Source organism: Pocillopora verrucosa, chromosome 2 (genome assembly GCF_036669915.1).
Source record: "Pocillopora verrucosa isolate sample1 chromosome 2, ASM3666991v2, whole genome shotgun sequence".
Lineage (NCBI taxonomy): Eukaryota > Metazoa > Cnidaria > Anthozoa > Scleractinia > Pocilloporidae > Pocillopora > Pocillopora verrucosa.
The window spans coordinates 9,274,488-9,294,629 of NC_089313.1; the positions used below are offsets into that span (position 1 = coordinate 9,274,488).

General features: G+C 37.3%; 3 protein-coding genes and 1 pseudogene across 3 annotated transcripts in view; 1 reads left to right on the forward strand and 3 right to left on the reverse strand.

Annotated features, from left to right (window-relative positions):
* LOC136279060 (mitochondrial translation release factor in rescue-like) overlaps positions 1-1,686 on the forward strand; it is a 3,045-nt gene extending 1,359 nt beyond the window's left edge. The window contains 2 exon segments of the mRNA XM_066162433.1: positions 562-658; positions 661-1,686. Of these exon segments, the coding sequence (XP_066018530.1) occupies positions 562-658; positions 661-788 (225 nt within the window). The 3' untranslated portion in view covers positions 789-1,686.
* On the reverse strand, positions 1,680-5,376 carry LOC131799567 (cyclin-dependent kinase 2-associated protein 1). The gene is made up of 3 exons (XM_059117283.2): positions 5,241-5,376; positions 4,998-5,156; positions 1,680-3,423 (listed from the first exon to the last, which is right to left on the reverse strand). Exons 1-3 carry the CDS (start codon positions 5,269-5,271, stop codon positions 3,356-3,358), a joined length of 258 nt encoding a protein of 85 aa, XP_058973266.1. The 5' UTR covers positions 5,272-5,376; the 3' UTR covers positions 1,680-3,355.
* Positions 5,377-9,247: 3,871 nt separating this feature from the next.
* On the reverse strand, positions 9,248-20,078 carry LOC131799550 (cilia- and flagella-associated protein 119). Its single transcript, XM_059117268.1, has 13 exons — positions 19,982-20,078; positions 19,880-19,911; positions 19,432-19,497; positions 17,685-17,773; positions 17,278-17,358; positions 16,774-16,844; positions 12,934-13,004; positions 12,443-12,488; positions 12,047-12,107; positions 11,647-11,687; positions 10,933-10,987; positions 10,580-10,644; positions 9,248-9,521 (listed from the first exon to the last, which is right to left on the reverse strand). The coding sequence occupies exons 1-13, from the start codon at positions 19,997-19,999 to the stop codon at positions 9,399-9,401; spliced, it is 819 nt and encodes a 272-aa protein (XP_058973251.1). The 5' UTR covers positions 20,000-20,078; the 3' UTR covers positions 9,248-9,398.
* Positions 14,542-16,602, reverse strand: LOC136278966 (uncharacterized; annotated as a pseudogene).
* Positions 20,079-20,142: the final 64 nt, after the last annotated feature.

Consider the following 20,142-nt stretch of genomic DNA (forward strand, 5'->3'; position numbering starts at 1 on the left):
CACCTTATGAGAAATGAACAGAAAGACTTCGCAGAAGCAGTTGGATAATAAATAACTTGTCAGACATTCTGGTGTATAGTATTGCTGAGTATTTTTACAAGTTGCACCACATTTTGATGAGTCAAAATAGGCCACAACTCATGAAAATACTCAGCAGTACTGCTCACCAAAACTTGTAATAAAATATATTTATGTGTGGCTTTTAACAGTACTAACAAGGAGTATATGACTACTACTGGCTTGTTAGCTGATTTAAAAAATGAGAAAAATAGCTGTACTTGTGATAAGTGTGCCACTTGTAAAAGTTTTCCAACATGCAGAGTCTGATTTGTTTCTCATGGGCTTGCAAGGGTCTTAATTTCCATAGATGTAACTGCAATGGAGTTGGATTCTTGTGGAATCATATATGTTTTCATTGGTGATTGCATAGCATGGTGTAACAAACATTTTATGTGGATTCAGGGCTATGTCATTTTTTTGTTAATCTACTAATCTTTGGAAAAAAAAAGAAACCTTAAATTAGCACTGAAAGGTGATGATGATTGTTCATTTTTATTTCAGTGCCATGAGAGTCGCTTACTTGCAAGAAACAGAGTGATTGCTAGAGAAATTCTGAAAGAAAAACTTGACTTGCTTTATAATGAGAAGGACAGTGTTGTTGCAAAAATATTGCAAAGATAAGGAAAAGGAAAGCACAATATGCGAGGAAGAGAAGACAACAAGGAGAAGCCTATGCCAAAGGCTCACAAAACATAGATCCTGGACCATCAGATTTGGACAAAGGATGAAAAGTAGTATATTCATCCAGAAACCAAGGGCAAGGGCTTCACTGAGGATTTACAGAATAAAACTACCAATAATAACCCTTTTTAATCTTGGTGGAAAAGCTTAAGTTTCACTTCGAGGAATTGACTCTCTTCTACAGTACTTGTCTAGCAGGTCCTGCTATAGTGTAAGAAAAAATTGACATCAGAACAGCTTCATTCTAAGGTGAACCTTGTAGGCCTGTAGGAAGGAAGTTGCCAAAGGTGCACATGCATCCCCTTAAGGGCTGCAAGAGTCTTTCTACAAGATACTAGTGATTCAAAAGAAAGTGAGCTATTTTAAAAAAGCTGAATGCAAAGTAACTGTAGTATTCACATTCTGACTTGCTTACTGTGTATTTTGAAATGAAAACTAATTAAATTAACCATTTAATTTTAATTTTAAGACACATGAAATTCAGTCCTAGACAGCCCAAAATTTTCAAGATTATGCAGTGTTTGCCTGAGACAAGTTCTAGTAAATTGCAAAACGATTGCAACCTGACTTCTCAGTCTGTTACAGGATCAAGTGACCTGTCAGGGTACCCTTTTTGTTGTGCTGGTTCTTTAAAAGCACATATTTGAAAAGTTAGTCAAAAATATTGTTGGAGATAAGGAGGGTGGGTTTTCCATGTTGTAGTTTGTGGTTCAGTATAACCAATCAACAGATCTGTCTTTATTGCATAACATACAATATAAAATGCAGTCAACTTAGCATTATTTTGAAATACTGCAATTTTCCAAAAACAAGGAAAATCTGGAAAACATGGAAAGCCTGTTGGCCTCTGTTAAAGGAACATGTTCATACCTGGGACACAAGCCTAGTTCTTGTGATTGAAAAATTCTCTGTATCTGTTATCACAATAAAAGACACCCTTCTATAGGCAAATGGTATGTTTTATTCTGACAATTCTGGTTGGCATGGCAAAGAGTGAAAAATGTGCTATTGAAAATGTGCAGCAACACTACAATTAAACTTGCTGCAACTTATTGCATTTGTACAGCAATAACAATGTATAATCAAAGGTTCTACTGTACATTACACGATCTTCACATCATTTTTCCTCATACATCCAAAAAAACCTCCTATGAGTTTGACCAAGACAGAATTTCTCCTTACAGTATCAATACAATGTTATCAATACAATATCAAGTAGACAAGTGATGAGAATAATGGTTATATCTATTGGGGATAACTAGTTGGTGAGATACAAAATCAACAAAACCGTCATTGTAGGAATGGTATGCCAGACAGAATTACCATTGAGATCTTGGGAGTAACAGGGTTAAGGTGTGTCAACTCAAAAGAACAAAGCTAGGGGAGGTTGTTTTATAGTCATTTTATGGTTACTTCATGGTATTTCTCTTGCAAGAGTTAGGAAATGAACAATTTCCTAATCAGAAATGAGTCATCAAATTACATCTGTTACTTGATCTACATTAGCTAAACATTTGAAAGGAATACTTTCACAAGTATTGTTGCCATGAAAATCAGAAAAACTTCCTCTGGTAAATCATATAGTTTAAAATTGGCAGCAAACCATTCAACACACCATTGAATACTGGCAATTAATACATGTACATCTCTAACAATAAATAAAGGTGTCCTTCATATTGGATTGATTACTTTTATTTGCAAATCAATTGTAATTATAAATACTATATCAATATTAGTTATATTTACTGAGAACACAATAGGTTTGAACCTCACAGCTCTAATTATACATAGTCCTTCTACTGATATTCAATAGCACTTCACTGTTTTTTTTTATTTCTTCTTGTTGTTGTGGTTGTTTTTTTTCTTTTAAGTAATGTATGTTAAAGGAGAGGTTTGCTGCAGATATCATAATTTCCATCTCTGCCATTCAATACTCGTTGCTTTTTAGGACCTCTTTCAGATCACTGACCTTTAAAAAAAAGTTTTCTCATGTGCTAACAATTAAGCTTCCAATGCCACCATTTTAAAAACAGCTCAGTAACCTGGCTGCATATGAATGATGGCAGGATACAAAACTTGTGCTTCTCAAACAGTTCTTGCTTCATTATCCACCTCTATGTCCTCATTCAGCCTGAGCTCATGTTCAAATTGATTCCATGTTGCAAAGTAAAGGTTTATTACTTCATATGTTAGCAGCCAAGTTGCAGAACAAAGTTCAAAGTGGTGACATCCCTGGACAAACTTTTAACACCTTTTACAACAATTTTCTAAAGGTTTAAGCTTACTATTAAAAAAATGAATAAAAACAGCAGCAAGAGAAAATTTTTTGACAATTTTTCATTGCAGAGAGGAAAGTTATATGCTTTCTGGAGCATACTTCTCTATCACAATATCATCTACATGATTGTATAGTTCTCTTTAGCTCCCAGGGTGAAAAAGTTTGGACTTCAGAGATTGAAAAATGCATTTTTGAATCAGAGAATTTTGCTAATTGCTTGATGCATCATACTTCTTCTCCAGTTACAGCTTTCCATGGCCACATCTTCCAGCTTTCTTGAAATGTTACTTCATAACAGACATTTATTCCTGACAAGAGCTGACCTGGTCATTGGTGCTACTGTCTTGCACATCTGTCAGTTTCCACGAGGCATTCCCTAACCAACACCCTAGCATGCATAATACCTAGGGAAATCATGAGAACAGATAACTTGTAGAAGTCTAAAACTTGCATTGGGAGAGGTGGGGTCAAGGGTTTGAAATTCATAGTCAAATAAAGGTAACCAGACATTTCGCACAAAAGACTTTACGCACAAGTCCTTTAGCACAAGTTTTGGACCGTTCGCACAATTCTTAGTGGTCATTTCGCACAATAATTATACGTGAGAAACATCAATATAAAAGGTATACTGATTGATACTGATAAGACATTTCACCGTCACAAGATCCAACAGCGAGAACGTAGACATTTATTTACATAATAACTTCCACTAGATCAAAATGCTCGTGAACACGATCACTATTCTTACTAGAAGAAAGGAGAGGTACAAATCTCTCTCTCTATGAAAAGGTAAAGAACTCCCTATTCAAACGACTACTTCTATAAATTTTCCTTTGTTGAATGAAGAACCTTTTAGTTTTGACTGTATCATCCACTACAAACATGCAAACATGACGACCCACGCTAAGGACATTTAGAACTGTAGGAATCTATCATTTCAGTTGTACCCACTGATAACTTTCTGTTGTTTGAATGCCTACAGTTTCAGTAAACATACAGTAATAGCTTCCTTAATTAATAATGGTAATACAACCAAGTGGAATCCAATTTGGTCTGTAATCATATAGGTGAAAAACAAAATCAGACGACTGCGAAGCAGGAGTCTGATTTGTTAATCATGAGTTTGATTGCAGATAGAATTAGATGACGCAAAGCTACAAAGTCTTGTTACCAATTAATCAAAATTATGACAAAATTTGGGAAGAAACTAGACATCCATTTTACATTTTCATTCAAATAAAAAAACAACAGTTAACTCAGTGAAACGCAAGACAACAGTGCATGTGCATGATGTGTTCTGATTGTGCTAATCTTCCCTTTAACTATTTTATTACCATTATCAATTATGAGCATGATGCGTGCACTGTCCTATTAGTGCTCAAATTAGGCTGGTGGTAACCAATCATGTTCAAGAATTTTGTTTTAGTTTTGATTAATAGTGGTTTATAGGACCAAGTGGAGTTCAATTTAGTCTGTAATCATACAAGGGATTAACAAAATTGGATGACCACCAAGTGGGGGTCCAATTTGTTTATCATGAATATGATTACAGACAGAATTGGACAAGAAGAAGTCCTGTTGCCAATTAATCATAACCATTTCAATTTCCGAAAAAACAAATACATCTGGAACAAATATCCCCAGTGGAGACAATGTCTTAATTTGAAAATTCCTCCTCATTGTAAATTCCCCAGTTTTTCTATGGATAAGTGGTTGTTGCTATGATTGTTGTAATCAATTCTGTGATTGGTGGATTTAACTGAGTGGACTTAGTATGGTTGGCTGCTTCCACTGTCTAATTACACAGTCTGGTAACAGCTGTGCAGAACAATTAGTGGAAAATGAAGTTGCGAATGCACCAAAAACATTTGAGGAATTTCTAAGGTTTTGATTACGGAGATAAACGAGAAATCTTTCATATTTTGCAAAGGGTAATTGCCAACAAGGAAAAAATTTTCTTAAGTAGCTTTTGTCTTACCCTTCTTTAATCGTTCAGCGGCGTTTTTACTGCCAGCGTAGGTAGGACGAATATCTTTTCCTAATTCTTCGATCACTGCTAAAAGCTCTGCGTATTTTCCAGGAGAATTTTGGCTGGAATTAGTGGTGCTCTGCGGATTGGCAGTCGAAGAACTCGCTCCTTATTGACAAAAGAAAGAAAAGGTTAAAAGAAATTGAGAGATAGAGGAATGTTCCATGACATTTTTCTATGATGAAATTTTACCTTGTGCAGGTTGTGGCATTTTACTCTCCATTCTAACCAGGAAGAGTTTCAACTGAGTACAATACCAAGCTTTCGGATTAGATATGGCGTCGTTTCATCCGCTTTCGGAAAATTCTAAAACTTCAGGGAATGCCGGGACTAACCGTGTGAGCTGAACAAGAGACTGGGGCTAGTAACATGGAGTCTTAAATTTTGTTCACTTGTAGCTTACATCATCCTCCCATCCTCGGAGACCCAGGGGCTGTGAGTCGATTTCAGCTCTCCCTCCCTGACTTGAAATCAACTCACAGCTCCTGAGTCTCCGAGAATGAGCTTACACTTGTAAAATACCAGCAGTGAGAGAGGATTGCCGTCCTGAGTTTAGGTGATTCCTAAGTATAGCACGGCGCATCCTCTGATGCGCATCAAAATCAAGTAATCAGGCGAATAAGCACGCGCGCCTTCCGAGAACACGGTATTGTTTTCGATCATCAATGGACCAGGCAGAGAGGAACGATTGTCTTTAGCTCTTGAATAAGCACGGTGACCTACACTTCTTCTTTTTGGCATAATTTTAGTGAATAATTTATTCCCTTTAAATTGAGGAAATTATTCGAAGGGAAAAAAAGATAAAGCTAAAAGCGTGCACGAAGCCCGTTACTAGAGAATACAAATTATCACCTTGAAAGAAACGACCAGAGGAACGTTTTGAGTTCAACCACGTTTTGAGTTGATATCATTAGTATTTGCATGATTTTCCCAAAAATTATATTTCAAGTTGTTCCACACGCTCGAGACCTTCTATCTATCAAGTTTTTTTCAAATGTTTCTTTAAAAACCCTTGTTTCCAGCTGCAGCAAAATGTACCATGAACCAATGAAATGACGCGCGTGATTAATGCCAGTATAAGCATAAATGGGTTAAGTTTGGCCCATTATATCTCCTAACCAGGCACGGTAACGTATCTTTTTTATTTTATTTTTCGACACAGACATTGATAAGGAACATTTAAGGAAAGTTTAAAAAAATTGTTCGACAACTCTTTTTTTCTAAAGAATCACCTTAAGCTAGTAATAGTTCTCTCTAAAACCAATTTGACGTTCTAAGGACAATATATGCAAACTTCAATTACAGCACTGTTAAACCGCCTTACAACCTTACAGAAAGGAAACGTTAACGTTACACACTGAACCATAGTGAAACTTTTCTAAAATGATAAACTAATGAGCAGCGCTGCACAGCTGCGCGAGTTGAAATGTTGAAATTTTTGTTATTCTCCTACGAGTTTTTTCGGAAAATAGTAGACTTCGTTGGGGAGTTTTTACAAGTGGGGAGAATAAGCTTGTCTATAATTCATCAAATATTCTTCCTCGTGTGCGGTTGTTCTAAACCAATCACGTGATCGAATATGCCTCATCTAAAACTGGGGAATATCCGAGGACATAATGTTGGAAAGTTAGTAAATTAAGACTGAACCTGTATTAAGTGGCACCCTGTGAAGCGGTCACCCTTTAATAAGCGGTCTGTTTTCAAAGTCCCGATATTTTTTGGTCGTGGTCACCCTTTACTACACTTTTTAAATTAAGTGTTTTTTTTTTTTTTAAATAATACTCTGCCATTCCCATGCTTGATACAGGTTTGACTGACCATCAACACTCCGCCGATAGCTTCGCCATCTCAAGCCCTCAGAGATCAAAAAGGCAATTTTATTTAGCGGTTGAGCGTTTATGTCACTAGAACACGTTGCCTTGTAGCCGAGGCAAGGAGCGGGAAATGTTGCGAAGATATTCTCACAGGTATAAGCAAAGCTGCTGGAATATAAATCCCATTCAACGAACAAGGATGCATGCATCAATGTATGCATCGTCAAGTGATGGCTTTCAATGGTCATTTAAGAATTATGATCAGAAGTAGTAGCTTAATTAAGATACTGGGCCTTTAAATACTCTTATTTTTGTAGTTTTTCAAAAGCAGGGAAAGTTGAAAATAGTTCGTTGCCCTTGTTCTTGTTCTTAAATTTTCAAAAAATTTAGGAAATAGGGAATTTCTGGAGGGAACCCTATATCTCCGAGGGAATTAAATAAAAGCGGGATGTAAGTGATTGACACAGATTACAGAAAGCCAACTCGAATGATTGATGAAACATATACCGCGACATAGTTTGCTTCAGGTCATTCCATACGAAACTCCAGTAGTGTTAAAAGCTTTTTTCTCATTTTTGAGCTGGACGAGGAGCAGGGGTAAAGGTTCAGGCTGTCAACTGTTATGAGAGGAAAACTTTTATCCGGTAAATGAAGATGAAAGATTTGCTCCTATTGATAACAGAGTAAACATGGGTGCGCTTTTGTGTGTACCTATGAATGGATTTTCACTGATCATGACTTTTTTCAAGGTTTGGTGGCTCCCAAAGGTTGGTTTTGTAAATTTGGAAGGTTAGTGTCTCTTCTTCTCGACCTTCTTTAATAGCAGCACGTTTCGTATGTTAAGAAGAACACTACCCTGAGCTATCGTTACACCAGCTAGAAGTTTTTTCAGTCCTTCGTCGTTTCGGACGGCCAAATGTAGATGTCTAGGGATGATTCTGGTCGTCTTATTGCCACGAGCGGCGTTTCCGGCTAACTGTCGAATATCTGCAGTTACGTACATCATTCTTGCTATATAAGTGATAATGGTATTCACAAGTCGGCATTTCGCCTGACTTTCTTACCCATATGTTTCCCGTGAGGTCAAGCCAAACATCACAGGATTTCAGCATTTGTCAAGAGCCGACATATCGTCTGTAACTGGTACATTCTCCACTTTCGAAAGATTGATTGCAAAGAAAAAGGCAACAACAGTAACAAGGAAAGCAAATCATATCTGGGCGTGGTAAAGGAGGTTAGGAAAAGGAGGCACCAAGCCTCATCAAAATATTCCACAAGACAACATCCAGGGAATCAGCAATCCGACGTCGGCATTTCTGGTCTTATTTACGAAGAGAACCGCGGAGTGTCCAAAGTTTTCTTGATAAACGTTATCTGTGATGCTGTGACCTACATCGTTTTTGTCGTTGTCATTGTCATTGTCACTATATAGGTTTCTTTAATATTCAGTGTAAAAGTCAGTGTCACTGAGATAGTCACTGTCCTTATTCAACAGCACTCCCACTGTCACTGTTCCTGTGTTTTATTGTCACTTCTCTCTCACTGTCACTACGGTTGTCACTTAGACTGTTACCCTCTCTGTCTCTGTTCTGTCTCTGTGACTGACATAATCAGTGTCAGTTTGGGTGTCACTTTCATTATCTCTGTCCCAATAAATTTTATTGACACTATCACTTTCTGTGTCGCTAATTGTCGGTGTTGTCTTTTTCCCAGTCTCCGTCAGTTTATACGTTGTTGTTAATGTTTGTCACTGTCACTCTGACTGTCTACGTAACTCTAGCAACGTGAGATTTGTTCACTCCACCATTAGCAATAGTGCTCTTGCGGGCTGCCTTAGTGGCTCAATGGTGCTTTCCTATCAGTTGACCTCGGAGAAGTTTTCTTAGCACCAGCCATAGCTAACAAGAATTGACGTTTCGGTCATAAAACTTCGAAAATTTTCGTTTTCTCCATATAATGTTTTAAGAAATTGATTTGACAACAATCATTCAACGATCTGAATGGTTATCCAAGGTTTGTTTTTTACTGGCTGCAGTGAATTTCTTTGTTCTTGTATCCTCTTGACAAGTTGGCCTAATTTCCCCAAAACTCAAAATTGCCCTCAGATTTCAGTTGTTCACTTTCAATGTGTGCTTTTGGCAATGCAAAAATTTTTCGAAGTGAAAGTGGATGTACATCACTCTCATACATTATATATACCAAAATTTAGGGCAATCTGATGTCTAGTTTGCTAAATACTGGAGAGTATGAGGCTTTGGACCCAGAGGAAATTAAGGAACCACCATTCTCTATCGTTATTTACATACTAGCTACTCTATCCTAAGTTTCTTGGCTGGGAAGATCTAGTTTTGGCAATGTGTTTACATTTGATTAAGTACACAAAAATGTGCATTGACCTTTAATTGTGATGCCAAACATTATCAGAGGTTCTTTTGACAATAATTTCATCACAACTGGTGCATAACTACTAGATAAAACTTCATGGTCAGCCAGCACCTAATAATGGTCACTATCCTTTCATTTAAAGGTCGTGAGTCTATTTTCCTCTTTTCTTTGTTTTGGGACTTTTTGGTGGACCGGAAACATCTGCAGAGATGCCCATCTTCACTGCAATTTCTTCATCTTGTGCTTTTAATTGCTGATCCACACTTGTTTTCAGCTGCAGAAAGCAAATGAATTATTAGTGGATAGGGCTCACTCTACATACTACTTTGGAGACTAAGAAGTCCACATCCGTGACTTGTACAAAAGTGAAGTATAATTCTTTTTGTTTAGGTAATCAGTGTCCATCAATTACACAGTAACCTCTTACTTCTGATCTTACCTACTATGTTACTTGAGTGTTAAAAGATTCCATTTGTGGAAACTGCTCGCCTCAACAAAGAAATGTTGACACCAAGCTTTTGTTAGTGTTGAAAGAATTTCAAACAAATCAGCAAAATCCTGTGTTTGTAATTCAGATGTGAACAGCAATGATATTCAGAGTTTGTGTAGCCAATCAGAGCACACCTTCAACACTATCCACTGTTTTAGTTTATGCTGAAAGTTATTAGGTCTACTTACAGATAAATTAGTTTGACAACATTTATTCTTTTTCACGAAATTGTCTCAGTCTAGGCACGTGTCCAGTATACTTCTAGATCTACCCTAGACTTGACTGATTTTTTTTTAATCGTTTTTCTTTTAGAGAGGTGCATGAACAACGTTTTCAAGGTATGGGTTGAAAGCACCATCGTGACTGGTATCTCATGTCCCAGAGTGCCTCACATATACCATATTTCCTCAAATCTGCACTCAGATGGTTAATTACAATTTCAGCTTAAAAGAGGAGTACTTATTGGAAAGTGGGTGCTCCATCGAGAGGGGCTCTTTTTAAGTTAGCCCAGCAATAGGGCAAAAACAAAAACAGATAACACACATAAGGGAATTCTGCTAGCAAAAGGAGATAGGAATGGGTGGGACAGAAAATAAATTATCCCCCTGTAATGATTCCACTGTAGTTGAATCTTAAAAAGTTGTAATTAAAGTGGCAATAGAAACAGGTTCTCCTTGTATCCCTACTTTTTAAGAGAGTGAGGGAGAAGGGGGGGGGGGGTCTCATTAGAGAGGGGTGCTTTTTTGTCAGAGGACACCTTTTGAAGTGCAGGTGCTTATTCCAGGATATACAAAAGTTTGCACATCATTTTGCATTTGTGATTGTTTGGAAGGAATACATACTTGTTGAACCTGTTCAGAAAGAGCTGAGTTTATGATTGCTTTGAGTTCCTTCACTGCTGGAGTGTCTAAAAAGTAAATAAGAAAAAGAGAAGTATATCCAAGCCAAGTTAGTACTGTCTCAGATCCAAGTAACACCACTTAAACTAAAATTTTCCTTCCCTGATTTGGCGATTAGTATCTACACCAAGAAACAAACTAGGAAAAATTGTCTTTTTCTTTTATGGTTTACCAATAATTCTCAATCCGCATTGCACCAAGATCCATCATTACCTTGATACAAGGGAATACACCTAGAACTGATGACTCCCAGATTGGGAATGCCACAAAGTGTTATAGATCAAATCATTCAGCACCTTCTTCTTGAACAGTGACTGCTTCTGCTTCTGTTTTCTCAACATCACTAGTAACCTTTGTTTTGCAAGAGGAATAAAAATATGAGAACCAGTCATACAACTACAACTGGAAGGAAGGGATTCTGGGAGGAGTAGGGCTTCCTTAAAATACCTGCATATTTGTTATTTTTGATTTCAGGCAAATTTTCAAGCATAGAGAATAATTAAGTGCAGCAATTCAATAGAACATTAACAGTGTTGGGATCCTGACTGACAGGTGAAAAAACAGTCAGCTATTTCAATGTGGACAAGGAGGGTCTTAATTCCAAGACCTCTGAAACCAGTGTCCCAACCATTTTGTTATACAGGCAGAATGTAATCTTGAAAATGGAGCACTGTCACAAAACAGAACTCAAAGCACAACCAATTAGTCCAAACAAATTAAGTTTTTGGCAACACAGAACTTTACATCAAAGGGATGATAACCTTGAAGATAAATGTAAAATTCCTTTCTACTGGAAAGTAAATGTAAAACCTTTAAGGTCTTACTCTGAAAATTAAATCCCAAGATATTTGAGACAATTTTTCTCTCTGCAGCTGAATATTCACTTGGGTATTTGTTCTCTTAATTTAGTGTGAGATATGGAAAATACTGTCAAACTGGATTCCCTCATTCTAATCTTCTGCCTGCCCTTAATATTAACTAAAAGTGTGAGTAAAGGGTCTTCAACTCACCTCTTCAGCACCACCATCAGCTCCTTGGTCTGCTTCACCAACTAAACAAAATGTTCAAATTTGAAATTTTTGTGGGCAAGATGAAATAACTCCAACTTTTTCAGGTGCAAAAAAACATACTGTTAACACAATGTAAAGGATACAGTGCCTACCTTAATTTGGATTTTTGATTAGGATCATTGAGAGGAAAAAAAGTGTTATTATCCTAAGAACAGTAAGTGACAAGATGTCACAATGAACCAGTGTTTGAAGAGCATTGTTATTTGAGAGCTAAAGATAGCAAGATGGAACAGTGTATTTAAGAATCTCTGCAGATAATTTATTTTTAGCTTACAAAGCTTGTTTTGTGGGCAATTCTGGCTAGGAGTTGCATAAGTAATAAAAAGAACAGCTTGTATACCTTCAGAGGGTTCTGGTGTTTCTGGCAATCCAATGTATTTCAGACTAAGGTCAAGACGAACCTATCAATATAAAGAAATTACTTTGTAGCACAACTTCTATTAAAATTCCTCTTTTGTAAGGTAATGTCCCCAAAGACTGTGAATATATCTAAATCATATAACGAGCCAACTGGGAGCTACCAGTTGGTTTGTTAGCTTAGTTGCTAGAGCACTGGACTGGTACTGCAAAGGTCATGAGTTCAAATCCTGTACAGGCTTGAATTTTTTCAGGCTTTATTTTCACTATGGCGTAAGCAATGTTTGCATGTTACAGCAAAGATCTCTTTCATTTTCAATGTCCCCAAAATTGTATTTCCCACATTTCATTTTTTTGTATTAATAACCAGAGAACATACCTTTGGTGTAAATGTATACTTGTACATCTTAAAATGCCTGAAGTACCTGATAAAATCAGAAAATATCAATTACCCACACACTCTTAACATTTAATTTATACAAGCATTGAAAAATCATAGAATGGTTATGACTGAAGAAGTTCTTTTCACAACAATTGAAAATCTGTACTTACTTCACTTTTCAGTTTTATAGAAAGTAACAAACAATGAACAAAGAGTAACATTCATTGGCAGATCCAGACCTCAAAGAAAAGGGAGGTAGCACACTCAAATGTATGTGTACATGTACTTCTGAGAATACTTTAATTTACTGGTAGAATATATGTAATCTATGGAATCATAGGCCTTCAAAAAGTAGAACTAAAGGAGCTTCATGGAAATCTCCTCAGCCACATTGTTTGTTCATTGCAAAAGCAATGCCACATTGTGTAAACAGTTGTAAATATTATCACAGCCACAACCTGAGTTAAGTAAGAACTAGTTTGACATACGTGTTGACTGCATATGTGGTTAGCTTCTTCACTTGATCAACTGAGAAAAGAGCAACACTGTAGGGTGGTCTCTGCGATGGATTTCAATATAAAAATGAATCAAAACTCTGAATATCAGTTGAGCTCAGGCAAGTTTTTTTAAAACCTTTTGTCGTAAAGTCATAAAGAAAAGAAAAACTTGTATCCTTGATTGAACTTTGTTTATTATATGTGATGGTCTCGAAGCATCAGAAACTATATACAAGTAATTTGATATAAAACAGATGAATCAAAATCAAGCCACAAAATCAAGGTGTGTCCTGTACAAACAAAACCGCAAACATGTGGCTAAAGGTTACATGAAGAAATTGATTAAAAATAAATGTGACTGTTCGTAACACCTTTAATTAGAAAATAATTACAAATTTTTATTGGCCATTTATTTTTAAAGCAAAGTGTGGTATACCATAATTAATTAAATAGATATATGCACATAGGTTGACAAAAATGAAAAGCCACAAGAAAAGGTAATTGTTTAGAATCATGCAAACACACAATTGTGGAGTGAGTGAGTGAGTGGCTAAGTGAGGCTGAAATGAAACCAACAAGTTGTTCTCCCGTAGGTAATGCTCTATTTGCTATCTGACCGTGAACTTCCTGCTTTTTTAAGTATTTCAGAGAGAGAAGTAAAGTTTTCTCAAGCACCTATTTTGAAAATTGTTAAAAGTTATATTCCCTTCCATTTGCTGTTTATGGCCAAGACAATGAGGTGAGTGCCGAACACTTATCAAATAAATGTATGTAGATAGCCCCTTCAGTTCACATACAAGCAGGAATGTTGTCACAACTGGTGGTACAGGATTTTATTATAGCCTTCTTTGCTCTGTATGGAGTATGGAGGCCTGCAATACAGTTTTTTCAATTTTTTCCTCTTTGCTCAGATACTGAGCTCATGCAATTGAACATTTTATAAGTAAGTCCAGCCTGGAAAAGTTTAATGATTGGAGCATTAGCATCCTTTAGCTAACATATGTTAATAACTACAGTGAAATGATCACAGAATGGCCTAACTTAAGCATGTGATTGTAGGAGTGCAGGAATGTAATAAAATCTGAACAACCCCCCTTCAACACTTGAGAATTGAGAACAATTGACACATTGGCTACATGAAGAAGATTAAACAGCCTTGATAGTCTGGGAGCAAATGTGGTCCCGTGTGAAGTTCGTGCTGAAAGCAAGCACCTAGTGTAAAAGTGTTCATTAGGACCTACTAAACATGAAAAGTTTTGGTGCCAGCTTTGCAACTTGCTCAGACGGCTTTTAAGGGGGGTTAAATTCTGATCCATGAAATCTAGCATGGAAACGAGGCTAAAACACATAATTCCTCATAACTTTGTTAATAACAGACGAAAATACACCAGACTTGCTCACATGATTGGGCATGGTCCTCCCTGTTGGTTTATGTTAATTAACATAGGTCACGTGACCTTACGCATGAAAGCGAGGCTGAAACACATAATTTACTATAAATTTGTCAAAAAAAATCCTTATCATGCCAAACTTGCTCACCTTAGTCAGTTAGACATCTTGCATCGATTGGTGCCACTTTGTAGTGTCACGTGACCCCATACATGGAAACGAGGCTGGATATATCTGGTAGCATCGTGTAGGATGGCATTTGTCCTGCCAAATGTATTAACAACTACTAGGCAGATACATATCTGGTTATCCGATTTCAGATATAAAAACTTCAACTAATCATTGTCCTATGGCCCATAGCACAGGGACAAGACGGATAAAGCAAATACTGCAGAGGCTCCATTTGAGAATTTATCTTGTACACATAATCAATAATTTTGCCAACTTATGATACTGGTTCCATGTATTCATTTTCGCATGTTTATTGGAACAAGGGCAGAAAATGAAAATAGCGACCACTGCTGTTTTATATATACAGTCATGAAAGTCTTACTGAATATCTATTTACATTGTTCTGTTGTCCATTCCTATGGAATTTCCTGTTCGGCTTCGTCTTCATCATACTCATCATCACTTTCAGCATACTCGTTCTGGCAATCTTCAGAGCACAGACAGAGATCAGTACAGACAAGTCCGACTTCTTGACACTGACAACGGTTGTTAGAGCAACGGGACTTGGCGCACTTGCATCGGACAAGCTGTATAATTGCCTCTGAAGCTGGTGTAAGATTTGTCATGACTGGTACCCACTTTCCATCTTCATCTTGCCATCCATAGCCTTCTGGTGAGGGCAACACCGGGTTTGCTACATGATCGTTGTTCCAAACAAGAAGCTGTTAGTGCGCTCTCAGTATGGCTTGATGGAGAGCAGCTTGTGTGTGCGGCAACCTCTCAGACTCAGCTTGATTTTTCTTAAAGAGGGACCATCTGAGGGCTTTGACAGTTTTGATGTCTGTCTTTGGTTGGTACATCCGACAAACCAGCTGTTCCACTCCACTTCTTGTGCCGTTATCTGGCTGTTCCCCACAACCGAGGTTAGCAAGAGCTTGCAAGATAGGAGTGCTGGTGTTATCAAACTCATCCCAACAAATGGCTTTTCCCTTTCCAGAGAAACTCCCAGTAACATCTGCTCCGGTCAACGCATGAAATGCTGACAGCGCAGCTGTCTTAGTGGGCCCAAGGGCGTCTGCGATTGACTTCAAGTTGATAACTCTACGACTACTGCCGGTTCCAGTAACAAAGCAAGGGTTGGAGCACAAATCTGGATACTGTCGGAGAGCCAAAACAAGAACATCAGTGTCAGGAGAATATATAGATAGTTGGGTAGCACCTTGAGCAGAGGCATCTAGAGCATGTAAAATAATCTTCGTGTCGGCTTCTTCTTGTGTACTTCGTAAATGCCTGACGTCTCTGTGCGTTGCCTCACATTCCGTTCCCCATGCCACAACGAGTTGTCTCCCATTGCGAAATAGGATTGTAGAAATCGCTCATAATAAAGTCATATAAGCCACACGAAATACATTATCATTGCAGCTTTTTAGCTTTTATTTTTTTCATTCAAATGCTATACATACAGCATTAATATGCATTACAATGAGTCAACGTTATTGTCCTGGATGATGTGTTCACCTTTGGCGTGTTTTGCAATCCAGCCTTATTTCCATGTATGGGGTCACGTGACACTACAAAGTGGCACCAATCGATGCAAGATGTCTAACTGACTAAGGTGAGCAAGTTTAGCATGATAAGGATTTTTTTTGACAAATTTATAGTAAATTATGTGTTTCAGCCTCGCTTTCATGCGTAAGGTCACGTGACCTATGTAAATTAGCATAAACCAACAGGGAGGATCATGCCCAATCATGTGAGCAAGTCTGGTGTATTTTTGTCTGTTATTAACAAAGTTATGAGGAATTATGTGTTTTAGCCTCGTTTTCACGCTGGATTTCATGGGTCAGAATTTAACCCCCCCCCCCCCTTAAAAGCCGTCTGAGCAAGTGGCAAAGCTGGCACCAAAACTTTTCATGTTTAGTAGGACCTAATGAACACTTTTACACTAGGTGCTTGCTTTCAGCACGAACTTCACACGGGACCTTATTTTATGACATTTGCTCCCAGACTGTGACCTCCACAGGCATAAACAACAAAGTTTCCTAACTGCCAGTTAAATGTGTACTAGACTACAAGGAGAAGTTCTCTATTGCCTGACATAATGGCTATCATATATCAACCACGGGATAAATCCTTCAACTGCACTGTAACACTGCTTTCATTGATGACAAATAACAATTACAACAACAAATTAGAACAAGTCTTTGATAAAAATAATAATAATAATAACACTAACAGTCAGTCACAATTTAAAAAAATATGCCACAGCACCTTGACAGAATGACAAAGAAGAAGTTCCTTAAAGTATTCAAAAACTGGTTCCACATTCCCATATGGTGTATCTGTAAGATATCAATAATACTCTACTCTATCACATGACCAAAATGAACTTCTCAATGAATTATGAGTTTCTCCTTCTGGTTGGAAGAAAAAGAAGAAACCTTTTTGCCATAGAATCTCTCTAGTAGTTGTCCAGTGTGCACCCTTCTTTCATTTTTCTTACAAAATTACATTTCATAGGGATAAATCAGTTTGTTAAAAAGATATATAACAAGTTTGACAAGTGATTATAGAATTTTGCTAATTTTCAAGTTGAGAATTTAATCAAATCTCTTGCATTCAATTAAAATGCAAAATTTATTACATGTCAATGATAAATTAAATTTTTTAAGATTTGTAGATGATTCCACATAAATTTGGACACAAATGTTTTAATATCACAGTTTCCTCACATAAAATTAATGGTTCTTGTTTTCAAATAAATATTTCGCTCACCAACAGCCATCTCGTGAACACACTTGATAATAGAGAACCATGCTGACATCTGTTCTGCGGTAAATCCATTTTCTTTACCAAATGTACAGTTGTTGGTCAAGGAAAAAATTTATGTTGAAGCCAGTTCAAAATTACCAACTGAAGCTTTATTTAATGTGACTGACTTATGTATTCTAGATATTGGTGGTTAAATTGCTGTTGGGAGACACAATGGCCTTGTGGACGGTGCACTGAACTCCAGGTCAGATCACTTTTGATGAACTTGCATCCCATCCAAGAGGGTACAATAAACTCCTTCAGCTTGTCATTACATGCCTGAGAAATCAGGAAAGCTATAGGCCCCATGAGTGCCATGCAGCCCTTTATGCACAAAAGAAAACTTTACCTTTTTAAGGTGATAAAAGGATATTGCACAGTATAAAAATAAAGATCCACAAGGATCCCCTGCCTGAGGTCATCTTTCCAATCTTTTAGGCGGAGGATATCTGCCAATAGACTTAAGAATGAAAAGGAAGGCTTCAACTTATTTTAATGCTTTGATCAGTTTCATTTCATATCAAATAGTTGAATAAGGAATAACATACAATCAATCACAGGTTAATAGCTAGCAAAATTGAGCACTTCTCTGTAGTTAAGCCCCACTAATTTCTGTTGGAGAAAACTTGTTTTGCTACTTCTAGAGTTATACAATAAATGGTTTTAACTCTGAGTGGTAACATGTGATGGCTGGAGTATTCTGATTGTCTGGGTGAGTGTAGTCCTGAGAGGGACTGATGTGAGTAGTGAAGACTGCCCTTTTGACAAGCACAAACTGAAAAACAGACAGGGAGCAGTTGATAAGATCAATTGCTCTGACTGCCACACCTCCCACTTTGGAAAGACTGGCAAAAACCAGACAACAAGACTGACTGAACACAAGTGGGCAACAAGGAAAGGTGATGTCAACAATTGAATTGCTGAACATCATCAACTTACAAACCACACCATTGACTGGGACTCTGTGCAATGCTTAACCTACAGCACTAACTACTTTCAACAACTGACTCTGGAAAGCTGGTGTCCTAACTCAAAACAGACTTCCCTCAACAGGTGTGATCTACTACTGCCACCATATGCACAACTTATTCACAACATAAACATTACAAACAAACTGAATAGAACCACCTTACTTTACCAAACAATCAAAGCAGACCTATCATGACCGACTCACGCCACCTGAGTCTTACAGCCAATAACATCAAGGCAAATCTGACCAATCAGTTCATAGGAACTGGACTAAGAAAACTCGACTGACAACAACTATTTACTTGACTCTGATGATGACTTCTGCTCAGGTTGTCGAAACATGAAAGTAATTATTACCAACAACAGTCCTTCTCAAGACTATACACTCACCCGAACAATCAGAATACACCATCACAGTTATGAAGTTGTGGGTGATTCCCAGCTTCCCCTCTTTTCCATGGATAATGCTTACAGCTCTGAGGTGGGGAGGTGGAGGGGGAGAGATAATTCATACAACAGGCTATAAGAGTATGCTCTTTCTTTTGCTTATTTTAAACTTCTCACACACCATTCTGTTGAGTATGCATCTGGACCTGGACTTACTGTCCACAGCAGTGGCTCACTAATTACCCAGCACTTGTGTTCTTACTGATGCTTTTAGTCATTTTAATTCTTGGTTACTTTACCAAAAATAAATTCATATTTTAATTAGTTTTTGTAGTGATAGTAGCTGTTAGTTAAGTATTCTATGACCAGTGGAAATCTTTTTTTTTCATTTGGTTTATTTTTGCAATAATTATGTTTCTATAATTAATTCATCTCAGTTCACTGTAAATGTTTTTGATTTAGTAAGATTATTGTTAATGTTAAGTGATCTATTGTCAATCTTTGTGTAGCCATACTTTTGTAGGCTTTTAATAACTTTAGTCTTTTCAGTTTATTCCTGTTAGTTTTTGACAACCTATTGTCAAAAGCTTACCACCGATTTAAATTAAGAGTCTTTTGTTCTCTCCATACACCTCGCCTCTACTAGCATGTACTATATGCGAGTTTTGTCTGTACTTTATTTGTAACTATAGAAATAATAATAATAATGTTTGTTCATTTGTATTGAAAATTGTTTGTCATATTATTTCTCATGTAACTAACCTTTGTACATCCTCTGGAGTTTCACTTCTTTGAATGTCTACCACATTGTCTAGAGTTAAGTCAGTCCTACAATAACAGACACCAGCAAACCGCATTATTAGAAGATGAGTTCATAAACCTCAAATTACCGAAGGTATTTAAGAGCCAAGTTTTTCCATAAAAAGGAAAAACAAGCATAACCATTGGTTTGCAAATTTGTACAGATAATTTGTCTCATCGGTGTCCATAACGGAGAGGTCCAACTGTTATTGTTCATCTCTCGTTAGGAAGCGATAAGCAAGCACAAAATGATCAGGAAATTTCGTGAACTTAGAAGAAGATTAATTTAAGGTAATGTGTTATTACGCGGAGTCCGTTTTAGGTCATTTTAAGTGAGGACATTCTGGTTTTGTTTTTGGTAACAGCTGGGTCAGTGTTTCATCGGGTGTCATAGGAAATAAGCTCTTACCAAACAAGCACTTTCGGCTTGAAATTCTTTCCCTGAAAATAAAAGCAGAACGTTAACTGTATCATCCTAGAGGCAATGAAAAGGAAGAAGGAAGGAAGGTACCTCGGCTAGAGAAGGCATTATGATTGTTTCCTCAGGTTTCTGTTTTCGTCCGTCAAGCCGCCATACTTTGTCTCCAAGCTACTGACTAACATTGAGCCCGCAGTGGTTATAGACACAAAAACCCGCATGAACAACTCGATGCCAAAAACACAAATCTCCAT